The sequence below is a fragment of the Microplitis demolitor genome, chromosome 8 (assembly GCF_026212275.2).
Source record: "Microplitis demolitor isolate Queensland-Clemson2020A chromosome 8, iyMicDemo2.1a, whole genome shotgun sequence".
Taxonomy (NCBI): Eukaryota; Metazoa; Arthropoda; class Insecta; order Hymenoptera; family Braconidae; genus Microplitis; species Microplitis demolitor.
In genome coordinates, this window is record NC_068552.1 from 13,130,954 (window position 1) to 13,157,684 (window position 26,731).

At 29.9% G+C, this 26,731-nt stretch overlaps 4 protein-coding genes across 6 annotated transcripts in view; 2 read left to right on the plus strand and 2 right to left on the minus strand.

Annotated features, from left to right (window-relative positions):
- Nucleotides 1-12,951: 12,951 nt before the first annotated feature.
- On the minus strand, nucleotides 12,952-15,731 carry LOC103572885 (uncharacterized). The gene is made up of 4 exons (XM_053741566.1): nucleotides 15,701-15,731; nucleotides 15,231-15,634; nucleotides 13,390-13,489; nucleotides 12,952-13,220 (listed from the first exon to the last, which is right to left on the minus strand). The coding sequence occupies exons 1-4, from the start codon at nucleotides 15,729-15,731 to the stop codon at nucleotides 12,952-12,954; spliced, it is 804 nt and encodes a 267-aa protein (XP_053597541.1).
- Nucleotides 15,732-18,703: 2,972 nt separating this feature from the next.
- Nucleotides 18,704-21,070, plus strand: LOC103575527 (kinetochore protein NDC80 homolog). The gene is made up of 2 exons (XM_053741469.1): nucleotides 18,704-19,236; nucleotides 19,307-21,070. Exons 1-2 carry the CDS (start codon nucleotides 19,008-19,010, stop codon nucleotides 21,010-21,012), a joined length of 1,935 nt encoding a protein of 644 aa, XP_053597444.1. The 5' UTR covers nucleotides 18,704-19,007; the 3' UTR covers nucleotides 21,013-21,070.
- Nucleotides 21,071-21,150: 80 nt separating this feature from the next.
- LOC106694118 (transmembrane protein 223) lies at nucleotides 21,151-24,536 on the plus strand. Its single transcript, XM_014444333.1, has 4 exons — nucleotides 21,151-21,501; nucleotides 21,969-22,291; nucleotides 22,351-22,493; nucleotides 24,366-24,536. Exons 1-4 carry the CDS (start codon nucleotides 21,389-21,391, stop codon nucleotides 24,516-24,518), a joined length of 732 nt encoding a protein of 243 aa, XP_014299819.1. The 5' UTR covers nucleotides 21,151-21,388; the 3' UTR covers nucleotides 24,519-24,536.
- Nucleotides 24,537-25,705: 1,169 nt separating this feature from the next.
- The window catches only part of LOC103575529 (phosphatidylinositol 4-kinase beta), a 50,750-nt gene continuing 49,724 nt past the window's right edge, over nucleotides 25,706-26,731 (minus strand). For all 3 annotated transcript variants that reach the window (XM_053741471.1, XM_053741470.1, XM_008555358.3), the window contains one exon: nucleotides 25,706-26,720. In XM_053741471.1, coding sequence (XP_053597446.1) covers nucleotides 26,533-26,720 — 188 coding nt within the window. In that variant the 3' untranslated portion in view covers nucleotides 25,706-26,532. The remainder of the gene's footprint in view (nucleotides 26,721-26,731) is intronic.

The following is a 26,731-nucleotide window of genomic DNA, read 5'->3' on the forward strand; positions in this document are numbered from 1 at the left end:
TCTTACACACAAGCCGTAAGATCGACGGTGAAGTCATTAGGTTCACGCAGATGCTCATACACATAAACCAGACATGGGTTCAATGTGCCTGGTTATGTGCCCGCATCTGCCCGTATCTGTCCTCATCCTCCGCGATGATTCAAGGACGAAAGTAGTCAATGTTTCGTGCTTGAAGTGAGTAAATTTTCTATTAATAGTATTTTTTTTTTCACGGGTTGTTATTTATACTCGGCAACGTATGTTAAAATTCACTAACTTCCTCACGGCTTATTACTTATAAATAAATTTTTTATTATTGGTAGACTTATCGATTCCTGCTTAATTAATAATACTTTTTAATAAACTATTTAATAATTCTTATCAGTAAAATAGGATATAAATAGGATGAATAGTGATAGATAAAATGAAGGAGTAACAGTTGCAATGATTGTTTATTGGCAATTATAATAATAATAAAAATTACTTACAAAAAAAAAGCAAGCGCTGGATATAATGTAGATGGCACAAGGTAGTTTATATTGCGAGTATATTGCCGGTAACATACACCAATATTCAATTAAACTAATTTTATTTATAATAATTCACAAACTAAAACAGTAAAGTATGATCGCAAGACAATTGCTAATAATACAAACTGTAACGTAAGTTAATTACCCGGTGTAGAGAGTCGCAAGTAGATTGCTAATAAATTGACCGAATCGCAAGTAAAATCACTAGTATTTACAATATTGAATAAGCTATGCGATCTATTGCTAACTGATCCAGGATCGAAGTTATTGACCGATAAATTTGGGCGTAGGACTGGCCTCGGGACTTTGTCCCCACTGCACCCTTACGGACATGAGCAGTTGATCAGGGGGAGCCCCCCCCGATAAAACAGATTGTAGGTTCTAGTCCACACTAAGTTACCGACTGAGGGTAACCCGTCAGTGGTTGATGTACTGGTGGTCGGTAAGACCTGTTTTTTTTACCGACAGTGTTCGGATTAGCAGTCGGTAAGCTCTGATTTGGCAATTAATAAGCGCTATTTTATCGTCTGTTCTGAGATTGCCAATCGGTCAACTTGGTTTAGCTGTCAACGAGGTTGTGTTGGCGGTCGGTAAAATCCATTTTACCGACTAAAACCCTTTTTTGAGGTTAGTTTTTAATGTTTTTTGAAGTTATGTACGATGGTGATTATGGCGATGCGTGAAAAGTAACTACACGCATCTGTTAGAAACTAGATTGGGTCATGTCAGCCTACCAGATTAAAGATGGTTGAGTAATTTGCATCACCCCCAGAGCTGGCACTAGCTGCCTACCATCTACAGGTTGTGTTAGTGTGTGTACTTACAAGTGTACCCATGTAGGAACTTACAAGCTCAGACAACGGGGCTAAGCACGGACCAGGACTGGGTAACCCAGCTCTGGTTCCCCAGTGTCGGCCCTAGCTAAGGCCCAGGACTGGGCAACCTAGCTCTGGCTTCCCAATGTCGACCCTAGCTTAGGTCCAGTCGTGGGCAACCTAGCGCTGGCTTTCCATCCTTGGCCCGAGATTAAACCAGAACTAGTAAGCCCAGCTCTGGCTTCCTAGTGTCGGCCCTAGCTAAGGCCCAGTCGTGCGCAACCTAGCTCTGGCTTCCCAATGTCGGCCCTAGCTTAGGTCCAGTCGTGGGCAACCTAGCGCTGGCTTTCCATCCTTGGCCCGAGATTAAACCAGAACTAGTAAGCCCAGCTCTGGCTTCCTAGTGTCGGCCCTAGCTAAGGCCCAGTCGTGGGCAACCTAGCGCTGGCTTTCCGCTGTTGGCCCCAAACGAGACCCAGTCATGGGTAACCCTGCTCTAGCTCCTCAATATTGGCCCAAGCTTGAACCAGAACTAGTTCACCGAGCTCTGGGTTTCCACGGTAGACCCTAGCTAGGACCCAGCTATGAATAACTTCTACCCATACAGGAAGCCCCCGAGTTGAACGACGGGGCCATGCCTGGGACATTATTGGGAAGCCCGTCTTGGCAAACCTATACTGTCCCATGCCTGGGCCATAACTGGTTAATTAGTATTGGCCATTCCAATGATTACCCAGGCTTGGGCCAAGACTGAATACCTTAGCTTTGGCCAACCCTAGAGTCACCCTAACATGGGCCAAGATTGAATAACCTAGCCTCGGCCGTTGGATGGTTACCCTAACATCGGCCAACACTACATAACCTAGCCTTGGCCAAGCCGAGAGTCACCCTAACTTGGGAATTATGGTGGTAGAGTAAGATAATTAAGCTGGGTTTTTGATAAATAATCAATTAAATTTAATAAATTTTATTTTAAAAAATTATGTAATTATAATATAAATAATACAAAATTATTTTTTTCTTTCTTAATCGAAAATATAAATTAAATTGCTCTTTATATTTCATAAAACCGAGTGGTTGTAGTAAAATGAACAATTAGAACATATAAAAGTTTTAATTGAACGTTAGTAGGTTCGTCCAGTAGCCAGCGTTCAAACCCAGCAATCAGAAGGACGGCAGTTCGCGCCCAGAGCCCAGCAGAATTTTCACCGAGTTTTTTTCACGTTATTTACTTCACTTAAATAGTTTAAACGTTAATGATCACAAACTCTAGTACTTTAATAATAATAAATTTTTTTTTTTAATTGAATTTATGTGTTTTTTCGATGCATGGGCCAAGTCTGGCAACCAAGCATGGGCCAGGTCTGGCAAGCAAGCATGGGCCAGGTCTGGCAAGCAAGCATGGGTCAGGGCTGGCAACCAGGCTTAGCACCCAGTTAACATTCCCGACTTCTACCAAGGCTGGAACAAGGCTGGCTTACAAGCTTGGTTCAGAGTTCAATATAGTTGAACCAAGCCTGAGCCAAGCCCGGGCCCGTCGTACTTTCCTATCTGGGTAGTAATCTCAAGTCTTATATATTGAAACTGACGCATGGACAAGCACATGTGAGAAGCATGCTGAGAGGATGCCATCTATTGGTTTGATTGCCTCCACTCCCCTTTTTTTACTAGATGACGTCATCGATTGCATCATCCGACAAGTTTGAGCTTGTTTCTGAGTTGTAGTGGGGGTAGACGAATAATTTCTGAGCTCTTGAGCTCTCAGCGCTCAGTCTTTGCTGAAACATCTAAGTGAACGGTCAGTGAAAAGTTTATACTAAAGTTTTTTATAATATTTATTGTGTTCGTTCTTCTTTTTTATAAATCACGTAAGTCATTTTACTTGTAAATTTAGATAAATATTTGATGCTTTATCAATAAATTAATCAACTTATTAATTAACTAATTAATTGAATATCGTTTCGTAGGATGGATTTGAAGAAACTCAATGAGATTAGTATTCTAGAGAACACTTTGCCAATCAGAAAATTTAAAGAATTAGAAGTTGGCAAAATGTACAAAATTACTGAATTAAAAAAAAATCCAACGCAGTATGGGTCTAGAGTGGTTGCTGCTCTTGATGGTAAATTTCCAGTCTTCTTTCCAACACGGACGAACAACCAATTAATTGCCGATGAAGACACATTTAAAAACCTTGTCAACACTGTCAAAGAACAGCATCTTTATTTAAGATTTCATGGCAGTATAGCCAAATTGAATTTGCCATCTGGTCAACATAAATGTACTTTTTTATATTGTACCAAACAAAAAATAAAAATTTAAATATAATTATTCTCTAACTCATTATTTTATAGGTCTTTTCATTGTCATTTCTATGTACACAGTTAAATTTGAATTATTAATAATAGAAATAATAATATTACTAATATAAATAGTAATATTAATAATATAAATACTAACATTAATAATAATAAAAATAATACTAATAATAAGTATAGTAATATTAAAAAAAATCACAATTATCCAGTCTAAAAAGTTAAAGTTCATGCAAGGAATTCAATAGAATAAAATTCGACTGAGCATGCGCTATCGAAGGTTAGATAAAAAAAAAGAATCAACGCTGAACTCAAGTTGTTGTGGGTTAAGATATATATATATATATATGTGTAGGGAAATTCAAAACAAACGAAGTTGGTTTGCGCATGCTCTTTGCAGCGCGCGGCATTTAAGGCAGCTTTAAAACTGCGAGAGGGGTATGGTGGACAGTAGGGATAAGGATTTTGTAACGGGGTAAAATTTAATTTATTATCAAGGAAAACCGTGGTTCCCCACGGCTGGTCAATTACCCGAGCCGAAACCCCAAATAAGTACCCGTTAGAGTTTTTCGACTTGTCGCCGGGTGCGCTAATTGAAGAAGCTCGGACTTCTGTCCCAAAATTAATTAAGTGGGGAGACCATTTTCCGGAAGTTTCCGAAAATGGCCGAGCTGAAAATATATAACAACAGGACAGCAGCAAAATCGGAGAAAGTCGGTCGAGCCGACAAGCCTAACGGACGTCCATCTGCCGTGAGCCTTATCCAGAAAACCGGAAACTAAGGAAAGACCAAGGAAAGCTAGAGAGACGCCAACAGTATCATTCGGTGAATAAGTGCAAAGTTGAATGTTAATATCGAAGTGCTGTGCGTAAATTAATTCTCGGCAGGTAAGCCAGAATTATTAAATTAACTAACATCAAGAATAAAGTTATCAGAAGTGTTAGCAACTTTGCGTCTTCAATAGAGTAAATTCTCGGCGGGGGATGCCAGAATTTATTAATCATTAATTGTAAATTAAGGGGTAGAATTTCTCGGCAGGAGGCCAGAAATTATAATAGTTATTTAGTCTTTGTTATATAATAAATTAATCGGTAATTTAATAAGATAAAATTTACAAGACTGAAAATCAAGTGCTGTGAAAATCGCGATAAAAGATTGAGATTTTAACTAATTAAAATTGAGTAGAATAAATTGACGTCAGTAAAATTAGTAAAATTTTGTTAAAAGAAATTCTAAGGTTTAACGTAAAGGTAGAAAGACACGAAACCGAGAGAGATAGACTGAGACGCGCGAATTAGAGAGAGATAGCGTCAGTTACTCGAGTCAGAAAATCTATTAATTGATGTGATATTTTACTGGAAAAAGTTGGTGAATTCAAATAAATGGTTATATATAAGAGGAAATTAAAATTAATTAAATTAAGAAAATTTAAAATGTTAGTGAGAAATTTTTAGAAAATTAAATTTTATGTGTGTGTGTGATATAATTAATTCCAGGGGAATTTTTATTAAAAATTTTGGAAATAATTAGATCCAGGGGATCTGGCAACCCGGGAAAAGATGAATTTGCCTAATCATATATAATCATATATAAACACTTATATATAATTAGATCTGAAAATTGGCCAGATCTAATCATATATAATTATATAAAGTACTTGCCTAATCATATATAATTATATAAAGTATTTGCCTAATCCTGTATATTTATATATAACCACTTATATATGATTAGACCTGAAAATTGGCCAGGTCTAATTATATATAATCATATAAAATTTTATATAAGGTTTATATAATTATATATGGCCAATGATTATTTAATGAGACCTAATCATTGGCCTTATTTAATCAGTTAAATATAATCATATGTATTCATGTATAATTGAATCAAATATTTGAAGTTAAATTTTGATGAAATCATACATTTTGGAAGTTATTGTTGTCTTATAATTACAGTTGACTTATAATCTAATACAAATTAGAATCAATAATTTTTTCACTATGTCTCATTTTTATTCAATATTCATCAAATTTTTAAGAAAAATGACAATCTTATTTTAATAGAGCAACACAAAATATTCATAGACTTATTAAAAAATTACACGTAAATTTATATAATGATGATTACAAATTAACTTATCACCAAACGATGAATTTGTCATTAGAATATTATCAAATTGTAAGTACTTATGAACATATCACATAAAAACCAAAAGTATTATTGAACACATTATTCCTATAAAAGAAAATAATGATACAGTGCTGATCAAGTATTCTGATGTTAAAAAAATGACACAGCTTATAAGAGTCGAAAATTGTGTATGCAAAAAACCAAATACTTTGAAAACTGTGTGGTAAAAATGACATTAACAAAGTATACTTTATTAAAATACTAATAAATATATCATGTAAAATTTAGGAAATATTACACATAATTTATAATAAATGTATTACTTTTATAAATGTAAGCAAAATGTATTATTAATTTAGTATTGATTTATAAATAATAATAATGGCAAAATAAAATAAAATATAATTTAGCTCTTCATCTGTAATAATTAATAAAAAAATTCAGATACTTATATTTATGTTAAAATCACTAAAGAACATAAAATCAACAATTATTAATAAAATTATAATTTACATTTGATTAGATATAATTATGTACATAGCTTTACGTTTAGTTATATATATGGTCCTATATAAATTAGATCTGATTAGATATAATCATATATTGATTTTTATATAATCATGTATGGACTTAGATAACTCTGGTCTGATTAAATTTAATTATACATAGATTTATATATAATCACATATAGCTCTAGATAGCTCATGTCTAATCAGATCTAATTATATATAGACATATATAATCATATATAGACCTATATAAGTCAGATCTAATCAGATCTAATCATATATAGGACTTACATAAAAGATACATATAATACATTAGTCCATATATGATTATATATATTTTATATAAAAATTTATATATAATCATATATAAATATATATGGTTAGGCAAATTCATTTTTTCTCGGGAGTGCAACTACTCACATGGTCAACATGACCGTCTGTCATATGTTTGAAGAAATACGCTACGAACTCAATGGTATTGAGATTGATCGTAATAAAAATGTCGGTATCACAAGTCTCATTAAAGGATACACATCACTGAGCCCTGCTCAACAAAATACACTCGAGAACTCAGGCTGGATTATGGATGAAGCTGTCAACAAATTACACATTGACAATGGCTACTTTGATGTATTCTTACCACTGAGTTTTTTGCTTGGATTTGCTGAAGATTACCATAAAGTTGTAATCAATGCAAAGCATGAATGAATATTAATAAGATCAAATGCTGATTTGAATGCCTATGTTGTGGCCACACCTACTGCTGGAGCTCATGCTGAAGCTGTTAAAATTACGCTGCAAAAAATCGAGTGGATTGTACCATATGTGACTATGGCTGATAAATAAAAAATTGAAGTTTTGAATTATGTCACAAGTGATCCAGCTATCTCAATCAGTTTCCGTGCTTGGGAGCTGTACGAGTATCCTATATTACCAAATACTTCGAGGCACATTTGGGCAGTTAAACTTCTACGCAGCTGGAGAAACCACGTTTTGTGATACTTGGATTTCAAACAGCAAGAAAAAATTACGCAACTAAAAATGCCAGCATATTTGATCATTGCAACATCAGAGATATAAAATTATTTTTAAACTCTCAGAGTTATCCTTACGGGAATTTAAACCTCAACATTGCAAACAATCAATATGCTCTGTTGTACGACATGTATATAAATTTCCAAATTTCATACTACAACAAAGAACCTGAGCCACTGCTAACGAAGAAGAAATTTTAGGAACAAGCGCCGCTGTACGTTATCGATTGCTCAAAACAAAACGAATCGATAAAATCTGGACCAGTGGACATTCGTCTGGAATTTGAATCCGCAAATCAATTCCTTGCACAGACATTAGCTTACTGCCTCATAATACATGATCACATAGTCGAGTATAAGCCTATAAGCAGCATCGTACGAAAACTAATATGAAGACTGTTAAATTTAATCCAACGCCAACCATACATCACATGTATGTATGGAGATTTGCACACGAACAAGCAAGAAGAGGCAAATGGAAACAAGCAGCAAGAGATCGAGAGAACGATTTAAACAAAGAATTAATAAACTAAATATAATTATTAAACCTGTATTAATTAATAAACTTACATTTATAAATGAATAAACATTTTTTATATTGATATATAGTGTTTTTTTATTACTTATAACCTAAAATATACATTTAAGTCTTACATTACCTTAAATACATAATAAACTATCGATATTTTTCTTAACCTAAAATATACATTTTAGTCTTACATAAACTATAGTCTTTATTCTTATCCTAAAACTATACATTTTAGTCGTACATAACCTCAAATACATCATAAACTATAGTACTTTTTTCTTAACCTCAAAAAATATACATTCTAGTCGTACATAACCTCAAATACATAATAAACTATAGATATTGTTCTTAAACTAAAAAAAAATGTACTACAGTTAGAGCAATCTTTTCTAAAATGGATATGCAAAGCTATCGGGGATATCATCGTTGAATGTATAATGATCCCGCCACCTTTGATAGCCCATTGATTTTTCATTATTTTTTAATTCTTCTGGTAGTTTGTGCTAAGCGAAATCGATTTGCTGGGCTGCATTTTTAAGGATAAATGTATCATCAAGACATGCTATAACCGGGCAGCGTTGGTTTACGACGTGAGAGTGCGGCTCTCTCGCTGTCTCAGTCTTGATTTGGTCTTTCTCTATCTTTCTCATCACAGCCTGATTGCCGAGTTTGGCTGAGCTAGGCGTTAGACCACAAGGGATGATTCCACGCAGCAGGTGACCGTAAATCGGTCATGTGCGCATAATTAGGTAGGGGTCATCGGAGGTTGGGGCCTAAGACGACTAGATAAAAGAGACGATTCAAGTGCAGGCGAGGAATTCAATTCAAGCGACACTCAAGTTCAAGTGTTCGGCTAGATAGATCGACACTCAAGTCGAAGCGCTGACACCCACAGCCTCGTTACTACTTACTCGATTTCCTCGTTGTAATAAAATTTCAACTAAAAATTCTAAAATACATTTGTTCTTTTGCTATAAACTGGTTTATAAAACCAAATTTGTGTTAAGTTCAGTATCTAAGTGATTAGTGAGAGTGACCAGCATCAAGTCCCGGTCACCCAGCAGCCCAAGAACTACCAGGATCAACGGCAGCAAAATCAAGGATGAACCGACGCCCGATTCCACCTGTATATCGTCTATACTAAATCAGATAAGATTTATAATAAACTCTCTCATATATATTTTATACCCTCTCTCTCTCTTCAACGTAATATTTTACTCTAAATAATTATTTAATTTATTACCCCGTGTCCATTAAATAATTTCGTATAAATAAATTTATTTTGTTGTCGCTGGACATTTATTATTTTATAAGTAAAGGGGAAATTTTGTATATATTTGGGACTTGGTTAAATAAAATTTCATTGTATATAATAATTAAATTAAGCCTCAAAGAAATTACTTTTCATCACCAGTGTCTTTAGAATAAGTTAATTTCAGCCGCGTGTCCGGTCAAAACGAGTCGACCCATCTCTGAGATCTATTTCCCGCATTCCAGAACCAGCAATAAAATAATTATAATTTATATTTATATTTAATAATTTATTATTAATTAATTATTTAGTCGGGAAATTATTTAACTGTGGTTCGTGGCTACTGGACACGAAGTAGCCAAGGTCACCGTTATAATGCGATATCTCGATCATCCATACACAGTAAATTCTTCAATTGATTGAAGATCTGAACTGACTTCTCGTAGGGTGGTTGAATTCCATAAAAATGCCAGAACCATCTCTTGAACTCTTGGACATTTTGAAATGTGCATGAAGTATCCAATTTCTTCAAATGATAAGCATAATATATACATTGATGTTTCAAGAAATCATTCTTTTGATAGAGTGAGAAAAATCTCATTTTTCCTAAGTTAATAATTGGTACAGCAGTGTCCATTATATCTTCAAGCCTTTTTTTCTTCCATTCACCTTGTACGTAAAAGTATCATGCATGTTTGACCATAATTTCAAGAATTTCTTTCAATAATTCATATGGTAGCAAACCAGCTATCCATGATATTGAATGTTGATGTCCACAGTGATCAACACTTTTCTGCATTACAGCAACGTCGACTTGATCCAAAGGTGGTTCAAACAACCAATGTCTACATCGTGCAAGTCCATATGTACCCACTTTATCATAAATATCAGTAGCGCACAGTTCTTTCACCACAAATTTACCATCAGACATCTCGAAACCCACAAAATCAATTATGAGGTCCATGCTGTTTGTTAGCATTAAACAATAGCTTGGTTAACATGAACGTAGTTTTATGGCAAGCCTGTTCGTATTCGCGGTGATTTTCGAAGCTGAGTAATAATTTCTTCAAATGCTTCACGTGTAAATCGATTTCGTTCTTTTGTTCGGCCAATTTTTTTAATTTCTCTCGTTCTTCGTTATGACGATCAAAGTCATTAACGTTGTCGTCGTCCATTACATCCTCGAAGTCGATCTGGGCATCATGAAAACATACATCCGTACACACATGGGGTCTGAAACAGAAGTTTAATTAATAAGTTATTATAATTAAACGATTATAAATCAGGTTATTAAAAAAAAAATGATTACTACATATTAATACAATCTCATTAATACAATCTCAATGTATTAATACAGTCTCAATGTTAATACTAGTAAATTACTATGTGTTTATGATATAATTTTTAATATATAGAGTTACTATGAGTAAATAAATAAGAATAGTCGAATGATTTTATATTTTAAGTTTTCTACATAAATAAAAAATAAAATTTCATCTATAAATAAATAACATTGGCTGCTACATTCAATATCTTATCTTTTTTTTTGTTGTCTCTTCTTTATGAATCTGTTATTGCTATAAATATTACACGATCGGCAAAACAGTTATTAGACATTTCATGAACTGTCTAAAAAATTTAGACATTTCATGTAATTCTGGAACATTACACGATCTGGCTGCAGTTTATGAAATAAATAATCACGAAATGTCTAATTTCACGATCTGTCTACGACATTTAGATATACAGTTTCCGTAGAGTGACATCTTCTCAATTCTCCTCAATCAATATTTTTAACCAGAGCAGTTTTAATCAAAATTAACGACTAAAACTTATTAGATAATTTTTCCCGTGTAGAATTGTTCGTGTTATCCTTAAATAATTAACAAAAAAATTATTTTGTTAAAATCAAACCATCTATCAAAAAACATATCTTCTTATAGGTTATGAATTAAATTTTACTTGTAATTACTACGATGCTTTCAATTTTGTAAAGGAACTCCGTAATAAAAATGTTTTTCTATCCGATTATAACTTCAATTCAGTACCACTGAGCTCTGGTAACGTGTGCCGATGGAGGGAATAAAGACGAGTGAGATAAACAGCATAATATGACACGTCTTGAGCAGATGTGATGCAAGATATGCCCAAGCATCTGCAGATAGGTTCTGGTACAAAATATGCCCAAGTTAACTGTATCAATACATCTTGAGCAAGATATATTTAAGATTCTTGTACAATTCTTGAAGTATAACATTACGCAAAGTTTTTAAACAAGTCTTTGCGTAAGACTTGCAATATGAATCTGTGGACCAGTTTCTACAGCAAGATAGAGTTATATAAAGACATAGACAACTAGCGGATTTGAGACCAGGTTTACGCAAGATTCTCACAAGATTGTTAAATGGGTAAATTAAAAAAAAATAATTTGAATCAAATAAGAAAATAGATAAATATAAATTAATCTATTTGAATAAACTGATAATTATCAAAATTTATAAAAACAAAAAATTTATAATTATATAAATTGCAATTTATATAATTATAAATTTTTCGTATTACCATATGGTAAATAAAAATTTTGGATAGTTAAAAATATCGATAGAAAAAAATACTAAATAATTTCCTAAATAGAAAAAAATCCACATAAATATTAAAAGAAATAAATATAATATAGATAAATAAAAAAAATAAATAAATATATATAGGACCAAAAAAACATCAACTTTTAAAGAATTGATAAATCCGTTTTATAATCATAAATCCGTGTTGATATCTATATTATAGCAAACCCGCGCTGATGGCTTGAGTGTGGGGGGGGGGGGATCCGTCCCAGGGGCTGGTTCATCTGATGTCACATGAGCGGCAGAATCGGGTCTCCTCTTGACTACCGGCTTCGTCCACTCTGCAGCTGTGCTGTTATCCGACGTGGTTAAGGGTTTTTCCCAGCTCTGATAGCCAAGTTGGCGGGAAACTGACGAGAAACTTGCAGCCGCAACTGGACACCAAGTTGACCGCCAACAGTTGGTACCTCCAATAGTTGATAGACATTTTCTGAGAAAGTTGGTGGTAAAAGTTGCTTGCAAAAGTTGGAAATCATAAGTTGACGGTAAGTTTCTTTCCAATTTCCTCAGAAACTTGCATTCCAGTTGCAAGCATCTGAGCATCTATTGTAATCGGAATTATAAACGATACATTATTATTTAAAAAGCCTTAACATTTATATACTTTCACTTTAATAATATAAGAATAAGATGATATCAAACAATAGAATTTTTAATCACATAACTAAATAATTATAAGATATATAAATTTTAAGACATATAAAAATATTGTTTCAGTCTTATAAATATTTTGAAAATTAATAATACTACTTGATTTGGCAATCATTTAAAGAAATTATATATAAAATATGTACAATTATAAATATTTATATAAATTATAATTGTGATATTTTATATAATCGCTGCAAACTAGATCATACAAATGTTAATCTATAATGACACATTGCCGTTTAAGAATGTTATTATGCTAATTATTATCAAGTTTGATGGCTTCTTAATTTTTCTACTGAACGTTATTTAATCATAATTTGAATCTGATAACTCTGCTTTACGATTCAAAAGTTTTGACAACAATTGGAATTTCTTTTTTTCCACTTCCAATCGTTCATTATGTCTTTCTTGTTTCAAATTCAGCTTTTTGTCACTTATTCTTTGTCTTTCTTCTAGATCGCGTTCACGAAGGCTCGAATAACGTTTTTTGAGAGTGTTTAAATCTGATTTTATTTTCATCATTTTTTCAAAACGTTCTTCAGTTGCTTTTGACCGATCTTCTGTTTTTAGATACTCTAATCATTGTTTTTCTATTTCTGTTTTAACTTTAGCATTTTTAGAACCAGTGCCGCGAGGAGATATGTTATTGGAAAATGTTGAACTAGATGCATTATCAACTAATGGGTTTAATTGTTTTAATGAACTTGATGTTTGTTCGTGGTTTTGAGAACCTTTACTTGTTTTCATGGAGCTAGTGCCGGGCAGAGGTGTATTATTAGATGTTGCATCAGGTGGGTTGTTGACTGATGTATTTAACGGTTTAAATAAACTTGGTGTTTCTTCTTGTACTTGTTTTTTAAAATATTTTTTTTTTTTTCACGGAATCTGTATTGTTCTTTAAAGGTAATGAAGCTGAATTTTTGTTATTACCCAATGGGGTAGATGAAACTGCGTAAGTCGAAGCAGAACAATCTTATTTTTTCTGCAGTATTTCATCTATTTCATTAAAGTACTCACAACTTTTGAACTCCCTACCACTTTTATCATTAATATCTTTACAGGCTTTATACTTTCCCATAAGATAGTTTATTTTCCATCGTACTTGTATTGGTGATCTCTGTGATTATAGAAAAAACTATTAATTACAACCTTCAATTACTGTAATCCTACCAAAATATTACTATATTAATTATTATTCATACCAATTTTTTTTTTACCACGAAACATCTTTCAAATTTAATAATTTTACCATTTGAAAACTTCGCCACAACCATCTCAGCCATGAAAATCTGGTACATTTTCATCTCTACCGTAAAAATTTCTACTCCAACTATAATTCTATCAAGATCAGTTCTACCCTAACTTTTTTACCATTAGACAATTATACCATATGAAAATCCTACCAAAATATTACTGTATCAATTATTTTTTATATGAAATTTTTTCATTACCACGAAACATCCCTTCAATTTTGTAACTTTACCATTTGAAAACTCCACCACAACTATTTTAGCCATGAAAATCTGATCCAAATCTATGTATACCTGAAATATCTATGCCATTTAACAGTTGAACCAAATAAAGTCTACCATAAATATTTCTACCCCTTATTAAATTTACCACAACACAACTTTACAAAAAAAATGCTTAACCAATTAACAAATTTACCTAATAATATTTCTATCTCATGACAACTCTAACACTTTTTTAACTCAACCAGTTTAAAACACTACCATAATAATGCCTACCATGAGAATTAAACTTCTTTACCTCATAAATGTGTTATCATATGATAAAAAGTACAGAAAATATCAATTAACTTCCGTTGGTAAGATAGACATTGTGGTTACATAGCTATTATCTAGATTAAAATGTAAATATTATCTTTTGATAAAGCTTTGTAAGAGCATTATACTTTTGGAATTGGTTGTAATAAATTTGATACAATTATTAATTTGGTGCAAAATATTAATAGTCTTTATAATTGCGAAATATTAAATTTTTTTTTTTTTTTAATTTATTACTGTAGAGTTAAAAAATCCATAATTATAGATTAATATATTTTTTATTGATATATTTATGGATAATTAAAGTTACTTTTATTATTTATAATGGATGATATATTCGTTTCATCAATTAATCATTAAGAAAAAAATTACTCGTTGAAATAATCTTAAGTTATAAATTTTTATTTAATTTTCAATGACATTAAGAGTACATTAAAATAAAAAGGAATTTGTTACAATTTGTTACACGAACGGCGCTTTGAAGTCTAAGCTTATTGAGGGGGCACATGCGCCCAATCACTTTTATATGATTGGGATACTCTATCGAATAATTTAAACTTTTCAAAAGCATAGAAATGTCCTCTAGGAAGTCCGACGAATTCTCCACACAAGTGTATACACTGTGATAATTCTACTCTATAAATTATTGATCATAAGGACCAATTGTACATAAACCTAAAATTATAAATATTTTATGATTAATAAATAATGTAGATAAACATTTTTAGATATAAATTTGTATTGTATTAGTAATGTCGTACATTTATGATGTAAAATTATTATGTAATAAAGTAATTATTATAATTATGTCAGTGTCATACAAGTAATTCTCGCATCGTACGTTGCCTTTGTTAAAAATTTCAACTTTTGTTTTACGTATTTCCAAAGTTTGCCTTCTCTAGAGCTCGAAGCTGAGACAATATATTTCCCTTTATGGCCAAGAAACTTGACACGTGTGTCGTGACCAACAGTTGACAAAAGTTCCGACACTTGTTCTATGTCTCAAATTTTCAGTGTACCATTTTCCAGTCCAATAACGATAACATTGTCGCTGATAAATTCAACTCAAACGATTTTAGAGTCCAGTGTAATTTCAGCATAAAGACCAGCATTTTCCACCGTGTAAGCGTCCAGCTGATTGTTTGCCACCATCAAATATTTGAAACCGTCTTGACTCCACCGTAAGACGGTTATATTTTTAGCATTAAGTTTCAACATCGGTACTAAATTCGTCGCGTAAACTTGTTGTCTTTTTACCAGGTTCCGTGTCTGAATTACTCCGTCAGTATCAACTGATAATGCTAATTTACCAGTGAGATGAACTGCTAATGTATTTAATTTTGAATTTTCGTGAGCTGACGTCCAATGTTTTTTCAACTGCCAATTTCCACATCTTACTAATCCTATGCTGCCATCGCTGCTACAACTAAGGAGATGAGTTGCGTCTGGTATAAATGTTACAGAATTTACTGTACCTACAAATGGAGTTTAAATAAATATTAATTGGTCAATATGTGATTAATAAGTTATGAGCAACCTACAGTCACTACGCGTATGCAGCGATGGCAGCATAGGATTAGTAAGATGTGGAAATTGGCAGTTGAAAAAACATTGGACGTCAGCTCACGAAAATTCAAAATTAAATACATTAGCAGTTCATCTCACTGGTAAATTAGCATTATCAGTTGATACTGACGGAGTAATTCAGACACGGAACCTGGTAAAAAGACAACAAGTTTACGCGACGAATTTAGTACCGATGTTGAAACTTAATGCTAAAAATATAACCGTCTTACGGTGGAGTCAAGACGGTTTCAAATATTTGATGGTGGCAAACAATCAGCTGGACGCTTACACGGTGGAAAATGCTGGTCTTTATGCTGAAATTACACTGGACTCTAAAATCGTTTGAGTTGAATTTATCAGCGACAATGTTATCGTTATTGGACTGGAAAATGGTACACTGAAAATTTGAGACATAGAACAAGTGTCGGAACTTTTGTCAACTGTTGGTCACGACACACGTGTCAAGTTTCTTGGCCATAAAGGGAAATATATTGTCTCAGCTTCGAGCTCTAGAGAAGGCAAACTTTGGAAATACGTAAAACAAAAGTTGAAATTTTTAACAAAGGCAACGTACGATGCGAGAATTACTTGTATGACACTGACATAATTATAATAATTACTTTATTACATAATAATTTTACATCATAAATGTACGACATTACTAATACAATACAAATTTATATCTAAAAATGTTTATCTACATTATTTATTAATCATAAAATATTTATAATTTTAGGTTTATGTACAATTGGTCCTTATGATCAATAATTTATAGAGTAGAATTATCACAGTGTATACACTTGTGTGGAGAATTCGTCGGACTTCCTAGAGGACATTTCTATGCTTTTGAAAAGTTTAAATTATTCGATAGAGTATCCCAATCATATAAAAGTGATTGGGCGCATGTGCCCCCTCAATAAGCTTAGACTTCAAAGCGCCGTTCGTGTAACAAATTGTAACAAATTCCTTTTTATTTTAATGTACTCTTAATGTCATTGAAAATTAAATAAAAATTTATAACTTAAGATTATTTCAACGAGTAATTTTTTTCTTAATGATTAATTGATGAAACGAATATATCATCCATTATAAATAATAAAAGTAACTTTAATTATCCATAAATATATCAATAAAAAATATATTAATCTATAATTATGGATTTTTTAACTCTACAGTAATAAATTAAAAAAAAAAAAAAAAATTTAATATTTCGCAATTATAAAGACTATTAATATTTTGCACCAAATTAATAATTGTATCAAATTTATTACAACCAATTCCAAAAGTATAATGCTCTTACAAAGCTTTATCAAAAGATAATATTTACATTTTAATCTAGATAATAGCTATGTAACCACAATGTCTATCTTACCAACGGAAGTTAATTGATATTTTCTGTACTTTTTATCATATGATAACACATTTATGAGGTAAAGAAGTTTAATTCTCATGGTAGGCATTATTATGGTAGTGTTTTAAACTGGTTGAGTTAAAAAAGTGTTAGAGTTGTCATGAGATAGAAATATTATTAGGTAAATTTGTTAATTGGTTAAGCATTTTTTTTGTAAAGTTGTGTTGTGGTAAATTTAATAAGGGGTAGAAATATTTATGGTAGACTTTATTTGGTTCAACTGTTAAATGGCATAGATATTTCAGGTATACATAGATTTGGATCAGATTTTCATGGCTAAAATAGTTGTGGTGGAGTTTTCAAATGGTAAAGTTACAAAATTGAAGGGATGTTTCGTGGTAATGAAAAAATTTCATATAAAAAATAATTGATACAGTAATATTTTGGTAGGATTTTCATATGGTATAATTCAAATAAAAATATCCTTCAATAAATAATTATATAAATCTTAATTATATTATTATAATTATTATAAATCTAATTTATATAAAACTTGAATGCAATATTTTAATAAATAATTATCGATGCAAGATTTGAATAAACTTTATTTGCCCGAGTCTTCCCACCCATTTTTTTACGATTCCGAACTCTTTTTGAACATATATATATATATATATATATATATACATATATATATATATCGCGTTTAAGTTGAGATACAGCCTCAAGATGCGTTATTCTTAATTAACTGCTAGGAATTTGCTCTGTGCAAATTCCCAGTGATTGATAATTGAGTTTCAAAATTTACTTTTTTAAATACGAGCTCAAGATGCGGCATTTTAAATTTAATAGCTGGGAATTTGCACTGTGCAAATTCCCAGTGATTAATAATTGAGTTTGAAAATTAATTTTCTCAAATACAAGCTCAAAGTGCGCCATTTTTAATTTTATGGCTGGGAATTTGCACTGTGCAAATTCCCAAGGATAGATATTTAAAGCTCAGATGAGAGCTTAAAAACAATTTTTAATTTCCGGTTGGGAATTTGCAGTGTGCGAATTCCCCATTATTTATTTAAGCTTAAAAGTATTTTACTAAAATGATTAATCGTAATTTATTGTATATAAATTTATTTGTTGTGTTCTTATGTAAATACATTTATCATTAATTAAAATTTTTTCGATGTTTTAAATATTTGAATTTATTTTCTGTTTTACCAACTTGATTAATAGTCTATCCCCACCTCACAGATGTTTCTAGATCGGAACCTACATGTGCCAACTTAAAAAAACGTTTAACAAAATACCCACTGGGTAAATGCGCCAGACCCGACATTTTCTGAGAAAGTTGGTGGCAAAAGTTGTAAATCCAAAAAGTTGACTATCACTTTCTGAGAAAGTTGGTGGCAAAAGTTGCTTGCAAAAGTTGGTGATCATAAGTTGACAGTAAGTTTACTTTCAATTTCCTCAGAAACTTGCATTCCAGTTGCGGCTCCATACTGCCGCCAACTTTCTGAGAAAGTTGGCGGTAACTTGTAGCCAAAAGTTGCAAAAGCTGAAGTTGTCGATAACTTGTCGTCAAGTTGGTCGGAAACTAATGAATGACCAACTTTTTCTCGATCAACTCGTGTTATCAGGGGAGGTAGAGACTTTTACGGTAGAGATGTAAATGTGCCATCACAAAATCTATTTGAAAGCGCCGCCTTACGTTTTGTATCCATTATTAATTTTGAAAACTGTCATTAGGTTTTTCTCTCATTCATAACAAACTTTTGGTTTACCGTTGAAGGTTTGAATCAGTTTGAATGTTTTCAATATGAGTGTTGTTATCAACGTAAACAATCATTGCAAACAATTTTTACCGTGTTAAATAATTAGATTAGAAATAAAAATAAATTTTTTTAAACCAAACAGTCTTAGAAGAATAAATAAAAATGAGAAAAACTTCAACAGGACGTAAATCGTCTTTAAATCCTATCAGAGTATCATTGATGGATCGAGATGACAAAATTCGTTCAGAACCCAGAGTATCAAATATCGGAAAACCAAAAGTACTCTCAAGTAATGACGTTAATTCACAAATACCAAGACCTAGGATCAGAAGTGCTTCGTCTGATCGTGGTAGTATCAGACGTTCTAATTTAAAACCTCCAAGTATTCTAGGTTAGTATAATTAAATTAAATATTTATAATATATTATTTGAATTTATTCATTTACTTAAATAATTAATAGGTAAAGCATCTCTTGGATCTCATAACCAATTGACAACTCCAATAACACCGCGAGTAAGTTCTAACAAACCTTATCTAGACTTACCGTCAGGTCCTAGAGGAAGATCACCATCAGCTGAACGTGCTAGTGGATTAAACAGCAATAATTCATCAAAGAAAGACACTAGACCTTTGAGTGATAAGAATTTTCAAGGACAAATGCTCAATAGAATAGATACTTTCTTCAGCAATGCTCATCAGTCATCAATTCTTAATTCTAATGGCAGTTTAAGACCAGTGTCTTTAAAAATTTTTGTATCAGCATCAGACTTTTTATTAAAATTTCTTCACGTCAAACAGGAATTAAATTCAAATAATTATATGGAAGAATTACCTAAGATTGCTAAAAAAATTCATTATCCGGGTACGATGGCGAAATCTTGGTTAAAAACAGCAAACACAATGCACTCTTGGCCTCATGTACTCGGTTGGTTGTCTTGGCTCGTTGAAATTTGTGAAGCCAAAGATGTGGCTTTTGAAAAATTTCAGTTACACAGTTTACCGTTTGTTGATGCTGAGGAAAGTGAAATAATAAATCGCAATAAATTTACAAAATTATTGGAACTTTATACTGCTTGGAATGACGGACAAGTTGATGAAGAAGAAAAATTAATTAAAAAATATGCACAAGGTATCGCTGATGATTTGGGTTGTAATGAAGATAATAAACAACGTGTTGAAGAAGAAGCTGAAGAGGCACAGAAAAAATCTGATGAGTTTGATAAACAGTACGAACAGATTTTGAGAAAGTTTGAAGAATCTAAAGAAAAAGTTAAATTGTTGGAAGAGGATGAACTTAAGCAAACAGCTTATGAAAATGCTCAGATTGAATTTTCTAAAAATGAAGAACTTAAAATTGAAAAATTACAAAGTGATGTTGAACGTTTAGACAAAGATAAAGATAAATTATTAAAGAAACTTGATGACCTTAATCATTGTATTAAATCTCAGGTGATGACTGTTGAAGAGCATGACGAAATATTAAGAAAATGTTCTGAGTTACAGAAATATTTGCATACATTCAATGAACATTTAGAAGAATTGCAGAAAGAAGTTTGGACACTTGATATGAAACATTCGAGTATGCTCGATAAATTAAATTCAGCTGTTTTGGCTTACAATAAAGATATTGTTGTTAATGTATCAGAAAATGCTGATCAGTTTACTTTGCCACGTACTTCGCTTATTGATTTTAAAGTCATTGATGAATTTAAACCAAAGGGTGAAGCTATAAAGTATTTAAATGAAAGTATGAAGAAACAAATAAATGAATATAAATCGATGATTAACTCACATAATAATCAGTTAGAATCGTTGCAAGAGAAAAAGAAAATAATGGAGCAAGAAAAAGATGAAAGACTGTCTAAGAATGATGAAAGAAAAGTTTTAATTAAAAATATTAAATTACGGGCTAAAATGGATGAAGCTAAACTCCGTGATTTAAATAAGAAATTTGAAGATGAAATAAAAGTAATTAAAGAATCTATTCCAGATATTGAGGTTGAATCTAATGAATTACAAGAAGCTCAAGAAAAATATGAAGCTGTTGAAAGACGTCGATTATTTATAGAGTTGTCTGCTGAAAGATTCTTTTATAGAATTTATGAAATGTTTGCTAATGATAAGAATGATTTTTATAAAATTATTGATAAAATTAGAGGACTTTAAATTTTTTTATTATTGCAGGCTTTTTATTTTTTATTTCTCATGTAAACTATTTTCTTACTTTTGTATTGTAAAAAAAAAAAAAAAAAAAAAAAGAATGTAAAATTAAATATCTTAAGCATTGAACGCCATCTAATTTTTACCGGCTCCATTAAAGCTTACGAATTTATGTATAATTTAAATTGTAACAATTACATTATTATTTATAAAAGTACTTGTTGATTAATTATTATTATTTAGTTAATCATTATAATTTTAAAAAATAAATATACGATTAACTAATAATGCTTTGTTAAAGTTTAATAAATTTTTTAAAGAGGTTAGCTTTAATAATAGTTAACCTTTAATATTACATAAATAAAAATTAATAATTTAAAAAATGTCGCAAAGTTTATTAAAAATATTTTCAAAAACAAAATTAATTTCGTACAGCAATCATGTAATACGTAATGTTAAATATTTTCAAACATTACAATCACCATGTAGACTAAGGTATTGGAATTTAAGTAAACAATTGAACTTTATTGTTTAATTATAATATTTATGAGTGTGAATATAGCAAAGACAATTGATAAATTTTATACAAATAAATTTATTAATTAAAGTAATATAATTAAAAACAATAGGCATAATGATTTTCCAATTATCTAATGATGCATTTTTTTATTTTTATTCTACTTACATTTTATTTATTTATTCAAAAATTTTAAAAATTACCATTTGTCAGCTACATTCACGCTCATTAATATTTTATAATACTGAAAATAGCCAACGTCTAATTTTTAGTTTTTTTCTTTCAACGATAAATTAAAAAAAAAATACTTCAGAAAATTTCACCTATAGTTTTTTTAATTTTCTACATGTGTAGTTTTTTTTTTTTCAATGAAATTGAAAAAAAAAAAAAAAATATTAAGTGTCTGCTTAACTTCAGGATCATAATATTTTAAATATTGTTTTAGGAACAGTGATTTTCTAAATAAAAATAGAATATTGAAACCTCGAGTGACGATAAATATTTATCAGATAAGAAATAACAATTTAGATGCTAAATTCGGAGAAGTAAATACAAATGTTATAAATAATGTGTTGCTTTATAAATATGAAGCGCCACGATATTTTATTGGGCTGACAGTACTTTCAGTTTTTCAATTTATACTTTTCACTGCTATCACTATTTTATTGATTGATTGGATGCCAAAATATGAAGTAAATGAATCTGTTTTAGCTTATTGTAAACGAAATTTTTTGATTGTTTTTACGTTTTCATTGCCGTTTGTAGCAGGTAATATAAATTATTTAATTATCACTGACTAAGAATTAATGATGCATAAATTTTTACAGGTCTTGCATCATCAATTCTACTTTGGGTATTGACAGTACGTTCAATAAAATATATTATTTTACATAAAGGTGGTAACAAAGTAACATTTGTTACTTATCATCCATGGAAAAAAGATGTTCAAATAACTGCCCCTGTTGATGAGGTATTTTAAATATCTTTTTTTTTCAAACTTCACTAAATATTTCTATAGTAATTTTATTACCGATTAAATTATACTTTCATAGAATCATTTACGGATTTTTAAAACTTTATAGTTTATTATATCATAATTCCAATAATCATATTATCTTTATACTCTTCGATTTTTTTAAGATGACTAAGTTATTAAAAGTATGTAAATAAATCGCGAAATTTATTTTTATTTTTATAAAACATTGAAAAATTAACAAAACATATACATTTTTCATAAATATAAGTTTGAAATACTTGTGATAAAATGACTATCATTTTTTATGTTCACTGTACGACTTAAATTTTGACTCGCCCTGGCTAAAAATACTGATTGAAAAAAAATGAGAAGCGTTCACTCCATGCAAACTGTATATCTATATATACAAACAAAAGAATTGAAATTATCGAAAAGAATTCGAATTTCATCATTTTTAATTCTTTCCAATCAATATTTTTAAACAGGGCGGGACAATGCAATATTAACTCGCTTTCGTATTCGTTTGTCTATTCGGTACAAATTTTTATAATTAATTTAAAACTAATTTCTGGATGAGTTATATTCTTGAATATAAACTCACAACTGGACGACAGATAAGCAAACAGAATAAAGCGATGTTTTAAATAAGTTTTTAATAGATTTTTGAATAGTTGAGTGTGTAAATCGATAAATCGCATGTCTCTGTCATCTTATCAAGGTGTTTAAAAGCGATTGCAAAATTTCACGCAGACAATACTAAAAACAGAAAATAATTATTAAAAGAAAATGAAATTTTTAATATACCACATTTTTGAACAGGCTTAAAAGTATAAAATAATTTTTCTAAGCATCATGAAGATTTAAAATCCCATAAAAATTACAAACTTCTTTTAGATAGTCCTGGAAATTTGTGATTGTGAATTTTGAATAGCTATGAAAATACTATAAGATTTAAAAAGAACAACGTGGGGCGCATGCAATACATAATTGTAAGAAGTGTAGAGAGAAGCTATCAATGAGAAAACTTACACATGGGTTTATATCATTTGCAGGGCAATAAAATGTTTAGTTGAACTATTAATGCGTCCCAAGTTTTTGGTTCTAAATCTTACACGTATTTTTATAGCTATTAAAAATAATTATTGAAAAAAAAAATTTTTTATACAGTACATTTTTAAAACGGACTAAAAACTATAATATAATTTCTCGGAGCCACATGAAGATTTAAAACCCCTTGCAGATTCCGAGCTTCTTACAGATAATCCTGAAAGTTTATAATTGTGAATGTTTAATAGCTATTTATTTATTTACGCATTTCTGCAGTTTACAAATATCACATACAGATGTGAAAATACTTGTAAAATTTATAACGAAAAACGTGGGGCGCATGCAACAAATAATCGATATATAAATAATGTTCAATATATGAATATATGTTCAACTGAAAATTTTATTGCACTGCACATTATATGAAACGATGGGTGAGTTTTCTCAATGATAACTCCTATCTACACTTCTTACAGTTATTCATTGCATGCGCCCCACGTTTTTCGTTTTACATCTTCATGAGGCACTGAAAAATTATATTATAGTTTTTAGTCCATTTTAAAAATGTGCTATATTAATTTTTTTTTTTTATTTAAACAATTATTTTTTAATAACGTATTGAAGATTAGAAAAAAAAACTCGGAATATTTATTACTGCTATCACTTTTCATAATTAAATTTCTATAGATAAAATTAATGATAACTCTTGAATTCAAAGATTAATTTCTTTAGATTAATTAAGTAACTTTAATGGAAACTTGTTAAAAAAATATATCAAGTTTCATTGTGATACTGAATTACCGATTATATTTATTTCAGGTATTTGCGAGAAAACATCGAGATGAATTAGTCAGATATATGACACTATCACTGAAAAATAAGCGATTTTACTACCTACTAAATAACGAAGGAATATTCGTTAATCCAGAACTGTATGATTATTCAATAGGTTATTACAAAAAGAAAAAATAAAAGCATTTATTGAATTTATTCATTTTTATTTATTATTAATATCCATTGATTAAAGAAATTTTTTAATAATAAATGTTTTATATAATTAAAACAAGGTAAGGATTTAATTAAAATAAACAATATTTAAGGACAAAAATGCATGTTTATTCAATATACTTTTTTTTTTTAATAAGCTCGGAAAATAACGATGTTTTTTTTTTTTAGATAAAGCAGCCACACATTTTAATAAAATAATTATAAAGAGTAATTGTAAAAAAATAATTACATTTTTTCGTCAATACATACTTAATAAGTAAAAAAAATAATTGATAATAATAAATTGCGTATTTACGTAATTATCAGAGTCAGTATTTAAATTAAAAAAAAAAAATAAATAAATAATAATTGATGATGCAAGTGAAAAATTAAAGATATTTATTATATATGTTAAATATAATAATAATAAACAAAAGATAAAAATGAATAATTATGTGGATCTGCTTATCCGCGTTAAATTTGATTTTGCTTCGTACATATAATTATTTCTTAAATAATAATTAAAATTTTTTTTAATGCTTTAGTTTATGTACATACAATATTATTAATTCTTTTTTTTTAAAATATAATTTAATACCTTAAATAAAGATATAACGGTGAAATTTAATTTTTTTTCTTTTTATTAAATAATTCGTCTGATCATTAGCTAAGATAATTATTTTTTCTTGCATTACAACGATGAAACTATGCAATAATAAGAACATGTAAAAACTTTCAATCGTGATTTCTTCCAAGATTAACTATTATTTATTAATATATTTATATTTATATATAATTATTTATTTATATATCTATACTTAATTAAATTTTTTTAAATTAGTAGTAAATAATATTTATATAAAGTAGTAAATTTTAACCTCTCATTTTTTTTAAATAATTTGAGTATTCATCTCTCATCCAAAGATAACCATAATTGATGGTTCACATACATCAAAAGATCTTTTTTAATTATTTTATTATTATTATTAATATTAATAATATTAATCACTCATATTCTCTTTATCTTTAATTTATGTTTTATTTTTCTAGACCACTTACAAATTAAAGATTCAGCAATTCATCCTTTCGTAATACAATATTTAATATTTATTAATTTTTTTTAGCTAATAAAAATTGCCGATCGTTTAAAAAAAAAAAAAAGAAAACGACAATTTAATTAATAGTTTTTTATTTTACAGATTTACAGATTAATCATTGCTTGCAACATTCATATGTGTTCGATACAACGATACAACATTCATGCTTATAACCAGCATCATTTGGCTGTATCATTACCTACAAATAAGGCACCATCGACAAATTATTCAGTTATTTATTAATTTATTTAAATTTAAGCTAAAAATCATCTAGCAATTTATAATGATTTAGTTTTAATCTTCAGTCAATTACCATATTAGTCTGCACCGATGATGATACGTCAACATGTAATTGTTATCCGAAGCGTAATTATGATATTTACTCATGTACATTTATCATTTGGAAATGAAATTATATTTATAAAAAAAAAAAAAAAAAAAAAAAAAAAAAAAAAAATCAAATCAAATAAAATAATAATCGTTAATTAAAACGGTAAAAAAAATGACATTTGTTTATTTAAATAATATCTTAAAAATCTACTGATTAAATTATCTAATCGTTTTTATAAATTAAATATTAATGAATATCTGACGCATTGATATTAAAATCATGTCACTATAAAATAAAAAATTTTTTTCAAATAGAAATTATTATAAATTAAAATGAAACAAATATAAGGAAGCTTTGTAATCAATTATTTCATTTTCATTCTTGTGCCAGCAAAATTTTGTCTGTACTTTTTTTTTTCAATTTTTAATTGTGTATCGAAAATATATTAATTAGCGATACTAAAAAAGTCAGTAAAATTTTAATTGATATTTTGTTTTTTTTTATGAAGAAAATGTAAAATAATTTCGGGAAGCAAAATTTAAAATAAATACAATAATTTTACCGACAATAATTATAGTGTGCCGTTGGCAAAGTACTGATATCGATCGTATAGTTTGGTTGACCACGAATGAATGCTGCCCTCGACGAGGTCCTCGACGTGTTGTCGTAATTGATCCTCTGTTAATGTTAAGTGAAATCGATTCTTTAGTCCTTGAACGGTTGCTGCACCACCAGTGCGAAAGCAAGGAAGTTGTGAGCCTGTAAAATAA

Excerpts from the sequence above, each read along its gene's own strand:
- LOC106694118 (XM_014444333.1), top strand. The coding sequence starts at position 21,389 with ATGTCGCAAAGTTTATTAAAAATATTTTCAAAAACAAAATTAATTTCG. Across the intron at positions 21,502-21,968 it reads CAATCACCATGTAGACTAAG|GAACAGTGATTTTCTAAATA; the intron begins GTATTGGAATTT and ends ATATTGTTTTAG. Across the intron at positions 22,494-24,365 it reads TAACTGCCCCTGTTGATGAG|GTATTTGCGAGAAAACATCG; the intron begins GTATTTTAAATA and ends TATTTATTTCAG.
- LOC103575527 (XM_053741469.1), top strand. The coding sequence starts at position 19,008 with ATGAGAAAAACTTCAACAGGACGTAAATCGTCTTTAAATCCTATCAGA. Across the intron at positions 19,237-19,306 it reads AAAACCTCCAAGTATTCTAG|GTAAAGCATCTCTTGGATCT; the intron begins GTTAGTATAATT and ends AATAATTAATAG.
- LOC103572885 (XM_053741566.1), bottom strand. The coding sequence starts at position 15,731 with ATGCTGCCATCGCTGCATACGCGTAGTGACT. Across the intron at positions 13,490-15,230 it reads TTACACTGGACTCTAAAATC|AGATCACCAATACAAGTACG; the intron begins GTTTGAGTTGAA and ends CTATAATCACAG. Across the intron at positions 13,221-13,389 it reads TGGTAGGGAGTTCAAAAGTT|TACAAGAAGAAACACCAAGT; the intron begins GTGAGTACTTTA and ends TTAAAAAACAAG.